The 6,000-nt window shown below is 41.5% G+C and overlaps 1 protein-coding gene across 1 annotated transcript; it reads left to right on the forward strand.

The window, feature by feature from the left end:
* Window positions 1-683: 683 nt before the first annotated feature.
* On the forward strand, window positions 684-2,150 carry LOC139405904 (tumor necrosis factor-like). The gene is made up of 4 exons (XM_071148349.1): window positions 684-902; window positions 992-1,040; window positions 1,179-1,238; window positions 1,634-2,150. Exons 1-4 carry the CDS (start codon window positions 684-686, stop codon window positions 2,071-2,073), a joined length of 768 nt encoding a protein of 255 aa, XP_071004450.1. The 3' UTR covers window positions 2,074-2,150.
* The last annotated feature ends 3,850 nt before the right edge of the window (window positions 2,151-6,000 follow it).

The following is a 6,000-nucleotide window of genomic DNA, read 5'->3' on the forward strand; positions in this document are numbered from 1 at the left end:
TTACCAGACAAGCAGCATTACAAACAGCTGGTGAATAAGACTGAATAAAAATCCCTAACTAAAGTTCAAGTCAAAAGTGGCTTTGCTACACTTTACATTAAGTAGCAAAGATACCATGGAGTTTAATGGTATTCACATGCATTGTGTAATTACACAATAAATACACATGTGACTTATTGAGAATTCCTTGTTTTATGTAAATGCAGTTTCAGTATACAGCTGAGAAGTTACTGTACATTCTGCTTACCAAATAGAAAAACTACACTGTTGCACAAGGAATTCACTTTCAAGTTGAACGTCCTGTTTTGCCTTAACCCCATCCTGCAACCACACCTACCCATTGGAATCCCAGTTTGGCAGAGCTGGTCTGTGGATTTCATTTTCCTTTGAACCATAACCATCTCTCCACAGTCTGCTGCAACTCTGCTATGTCTCCACTCACTGGGTGACATCACTGGAGTTTCCCCTTTTGTGCTAGTAGCAGGCCGAGCATAAAAACGACAGGGCTTCTGTCAGAAGTCCATTCTAACAAACGAGCAAAACACAGGACACCTATCAAGCTACAACTCTGTAAAAACAAAGAAGATATTTAGGAGATATTCGAAGCAATTATTCAGTTGCTAGACTTTTCCACTGCCACCAAGAGCCAAGAGTCAAGAGTTTGAACCTCATTCAACAGAAGTATGGAGGGGTATGCGATGACACCTGAAGACATGGAGAGGGGCCTTGAAAATAGCCTTGTGGACAGTGGCCCTGTGTACAAGACAACAGTGACAGCTGTCGCTGAGAGAAAGGCCTCCAGAGGTTGGATATGGAGGCTGTGTGGCGTTCTCTTAATAGCAGCTTTATGTGCGGCAGCAGCCCTGCTCTTTGCCTGGTGTCAGCATGGAAGACTGGGAACGGTAAGGAACTCCAATGGGGCCAACATTTACCACATTTCTGAAATGGAGAACCGTACAATCAACTAACGTCCTCTTGGTTTCTCTCACAGATGCAGGACGGAATGGAGCCTCAGCTGGAGATATTCATTGGTGCAAAAGGTGATTATTTGTTTGACAGATGCCCCTTTTTCATTGAATTTCTTCTCACTGCAATTGCTTGAATTAAAGGTTACAGTTGTAGGTAACGTCATGGCTTTTGCTAGTGTTATTCGTGACTAATATTTTTCTCTCCCTCAGATACCCACAATACATTGAAGCAGATTGCCGGCAATGCAAAAGCAGCCATCCATTTAGAGGGTGAGTGACCTATAACCTTTTGCAGCCAGCCTGGACTGTGTCTGTTGAAGGTTAAAACATGTCTAGTGGGCTAGTATGTCTTAGTGTCTTTCCATTGTAGAAGCTAGGGGATTATTTTTAAACATCCCCATTCAAAAATAAGGTTTAAGGTTTAAAACAGTGTCTAGTGGGTTAGTAAGTATTTATATTGGGGAAGCCCTGGGATTTTTTAAAAACATTTCCATTGACAAAAAATAAAGCACAACACAAGGAGACAAGGAAGCTGGTTAATCATTAGCTTGTCTCTTGTTGCCTCCAGAGTAAATTGACAAGAGCTTTGTAAGAACAAATAGCTACCAGCTGGACCCTGGGGCCTCAAAGTTGTAACAATGGGCCTTTCTTCCCTCTAATGCCAGGTGAATACAATCCTAATCTTACCGCTGACACAGTGCAGTGGAGAAAGGATGACGGCCAGGCCTTTTCCCAGGGCGGGTTCAAGCTACAAGGGAACCAAATCCTCATCCCACACACTGGGCTCTTCTTTGTTTACAGCCAGGCTTCTTTTAGGGTCAAGTGCAACGGCCCGGGCGAGCGTACCACTCCTCTGAGTCACGTTATTTGGCGCTATTCGGACTCCATCGGGGATAAGGGTAATCTACTTAGCGGGGTAAGGTCAGTTTGTCAACACAACTACGGTAATGCTGAGTCCAATATTGGCGAAGGCTGGTATAATGCAGTTTACCTTAGTGCAGTGTTTCAGCTGAATGAAGGGGACAAACTGTGGACTGAGACCAATCGACTGACCGACTTGGAGCCAGAGCAGGGCAAGAACTTCTTTGGTGTGTTTGCACTATGATGAGAGAGAGGCAGGCCAGAGGTGAATATTTGTTCTAAAAGTTTTACGTTAAAACTCTTATTTTAGTGTTGCAATTTTATGGTAACTGAGCCATCTCACAGGAGATAGGTCTAATCTTAATGGTTATTTTGTCAACTGAAAAAGTTTAAGAAATGATGATTGTTTGTCCATACATGATGATTGTCCATTCTCTGTATTGTAGATTTTGCACCAAATAATATTATGACTTTGTTTTTTTTATATTAACTTACTTTTATTTATTTTTAATACTATTTATATGAAAATACATATTAACTTTAATTAAAAACATGATATTTACTATTTATATGAAAATACAGTAGGCTACTGTGGAGTACTGTAGTATAAGTTATTTTGATTTAGCAGTAGCCTATACTAGGCCTATCAGAATACATTGCGACAATATTAAGTTATTTTATTTAATGTATTGACGTACTATGTCTATTTAAATGTGATTGTGTGTATTTTATTTGTCACCTATTCAGAGTGCTTGAATCAACTGTAATAAATTCCAAATGTTCTCAACTTTAGGAGACTCAAAGTTTGATTGTATTTAATTACGTAGTTTGGAGGGGGGCGGGGCCGGGCAGGTCTGGACATATCCAACGGTCTTATGTGGTTGAGGGTAAATAGGTTTTGACTTTAGCAGTACATTAACACTAAGGGCTCTATTCATTCTGTAAAGTTTAAGCGTTACAGACTCCGCGATAGAAATGTAAAGGTCATTTCAGATTGAGCCGACATGTGCAGCGTTCACCGTGAATGCAGTATCCGCTAACATTGCCTTTAAATTTCAATCACTCCATAACGCTCAACTTCAGCGATACAGGTTTAATTAAAGCCCTACATCTGTTCTTGAGCAGCTTGCACCAGAAATTGTAATACAATGTGCATCCCCAATGATGTCAGACCAAAACAAGGGAAATTCCCTTATTTATTTTCCGCTGTCTCAAGTGAGAGGGCCCACATATGCCTTAAGCCATGTCTGGGGATTCCCCCCACTGACCTTATTCCTCCTCCTCCTTGAAAGCATCATAGGTTTTCAGCCAGGTGGATGGGTGGCGGGATGTGAACATCTGAGCTGAAATACTAGTTGTGCATGAGAAAATGTGTTTGTCCCACAAACATCCTCAGGCTGTATCACATCCGACTGTGATTGGGAGTCCCATAGGGCGGCGCACAATTGGCCCAGCGTCGTCTGGGTTTGGCCCGGGGTAGGCCGTTATTGTAAATAAGAATTTGTTCTTAACTGACTTGCCTAGTTAAATAAAGGTTAAAAAAAAATATTGTTCCAAGATGAAGCTGTCATTTGAGTTTGAGTTTGAGTTTCTTTTATTTTTACAGGGACAGTGCACATTAATCAACGTTTCAGTAAAAGTGCCGGTTTTAGCCAGCCGGCTAATTTTCAACCGCAGTCCCTGGGCAGGTTATTAAAAACAATTACAATATAGACAATAGCAGCATAGAACAAGCAAGACATAGCAACATAGGACAAGCAAGACATAGCATACAGAGCAACATAGGACAAGCAAGACGTAGCATACAGACAGAGCAACATAAAACAAAAAGCAGCAAGACAAAATTCATAAAAGCAACAAAGTGTTTCCACACCTCACAAGCTACAGACAACAGACAACATGGAAAGCGGCAACACACAGCTAGGGACCATGTTCACAAATCTGATTGACCTTTAGCCATGTCTTCAAGCATTTTGTGAAAGTGTGATATGTGGTGCAGTTATGTGTGTCTGATGGCAGTGTATTCCAGACATGGGAAGCTCTCACAGAGAATGCAGATTTACTAAAGGTGCTTTTCCTTAGGGGAACTATACAGTCACCTCTCATGGCAGACCTTGTGGATCTGCTGCCATTTGTCTGGGTTTTCTGTTTAACAAAAATATTGAGTGGAGGGGGAGCCAGGCCATTAAGGATCTTGAATACAAGACATGCGTCGGTGTATTGCACAAGATTTTCCCAACTCAAGAGCTCATGCTTTCTAAGAATGTGACAATGATGATGGCTATTGGGCTTCCTATCAAGCACTTTGAGAGCCTGTTTGTAGACAGACTGAATAGGTTTTAATGTTGTACAGCAAGCTTGGGCCCAACTAGTCAAGCAGTATGTTAAGTGGGGGAGTATCATAGTTTCGAAGTACAGTTTTGCTACCTCTGTGGTCAAACAATTTCGTATAAATCGGAAATTAGCTAGGTTGAATTTGGTTATTTGAATTACTTTTTTCACATGCTTTTTAAAAGAGAGGTTGGAATCAAGTATGATGCCAAGGTACTTAAAATCGGATACCACCTGGAGCTTCTCCCCTGACACATAGACATCTGGCTCAGTAGCATCTGTTGCCCTCTTTGTGAAGAACATGCAAACAGTTTTTTTCACATTGAGATGCAAACACGAGTCACTGAGCCACTTTGTAACCTGGACCATTACAGTAGTGAGTTCTTGTGCAGCTTGTTGTTTGCTCTTTCCATGCCCATATATCACTGTATCATCTGCATGCATTTGAACTTCAGACCCAGTACAGACAGAAGGAAGATCATTCATGTACAGGCTGAACAGGAGGGGCCCCAGTATTGACCCTTGGGGCACGCCCACATCATAGCTACGAGTGGGCGACAGCTCATTGCTCACTCTGACACACTGAGTTCTGCCTTCAAGGTATGATTTCATCCATCTCAAGGCATCAGGGGAAAAGTTGAACTTGGACAATTTTGTGATGAGAATCTCATGGTTAACAGTATCAAAAGCCTTCCTTAGGTCCAGAAACACAGCCCCCACAACACCCCCTTTGTCCATCTTGGACTTCACATTTTCCAGAAGAAAGCAGTTGGCCGTTTCTGTGGAGTGTTTCGCTCTGAAGCCAAACTGCATGGAGTGTAATGTGAAGGGGCTGTTGTTGAGGTGGGCAATCAGTTGTTCTGCTACACACTTTTCAACAACCTTTGACACCACAGGTAGTATACTAATGGGCCTGTAGTTACTCACGTCAGCAGGGTCGCCTGATTTAAAGATGGCCGTTATTATGGCCGACTTCCATACCCTTGGAAACACACCGAGACCAATAGATGTGTTGGTGACCTTAGTAATGGGGCCAATGAGTGACTCTTTGTAGTTTTTAAGAAAGGTAGAGTCCATCCCAAACACATCTTTGGCTTTAGAGTTCTTTAGTGAGCTAATCACCTTGTTCACCTTTGACTCAGAAACCTCCCTTATGATGAAGACAGGTTGAGTGTCATTCACTAGCACTGGGCCCAGGAAACAAGTGGAGGGGTTCTGTGTCAGTGCCCTGACAGAGTCAATAAAGTAGGAATTGAAGGCTATTGCTATTTCGACTGCATCCTGTGTTAGATTGTTATTCACCATGATTTCTAGTCTTTTTGCAGTGTTACTATGGTCTTTCCCTGTTAACTTTTTTAGATTCTCCCATATCAATTTAGAATTTCCCTTTGCTTCACCAATTATGTTAATAAAGAAGTTTGCCTTGGCCTGTCTAATTTCTTTCATCACCTTATTTCTCAACATGGTAAACCTACGTCTGTCATGCTCTAATTTAGATTTTAGGGCTATTTTTAGAGCATAATCTCGTTCTTTCATCAATTTCCAGATTTCTCCATTTAACCAAGGAAGAGTGCTCTTTTGGCCAGGTTTGGATTTGATTTTCTTTAGGAAGCCATTTATTGTAGTCTGGATTGTGGATAGAAAAACCTGACTATCAGCTTCCACGTCTGTATAGGACAAGAGATCATTCCAGTTTATTCCCTTAATTGCTTTTTCAAAATAGTTTAATTCACTCTTAGGTATTCTGAGTTGATCCGGCTTTCTAACAGTAGAGAGGTTAAACCTGCTCTTAGACAGCTTTCTGGCTATAAGTGTCAGATTATGATCAGATAGCCCAGTA

The sequence above is a fragment of the Oncorhynchus clarkii genome, chromosome 3 (genome assembly GCF_045791955.1).
Source record: "Oncorhynchus clarkii lewisi isolate Uvic-CL-2024 chromosome 3, UVic_Ocla_1.0, whole genome shotgun sequence".
Classification (NCBI taxonomy): Eukaryota; Metazoa; Chordata; class Actinopteri; order Salmoniformes; family Salmonidae; genus Oncorhynchus; species Oncorhynchus clarkii.

Bases quoted from the DNA above. Each gene is read 5' to 3' on its own strand.
- LOC139405904 (XM_071148349.1), top strand. From the start codon at position 684: ATGGAGGGGTATGCGATGACACCTGAAGACATGGAGAGGGGCCTTGAA. The intron at 903-991 runs GTAAGGAACTCC...TTTCTCTCACAG, and splicing joins AGCATGGAAGACTGGGAACG to ATGCAGGACGGAATGGAGCC. The intron at 1,239-1,633 runs GTGAGTGACCTA...CTCTAATGCCAG, and splicing joins AGCAGCCATCCATTTAGAGG to GTGAATACAATCCTAATCTT.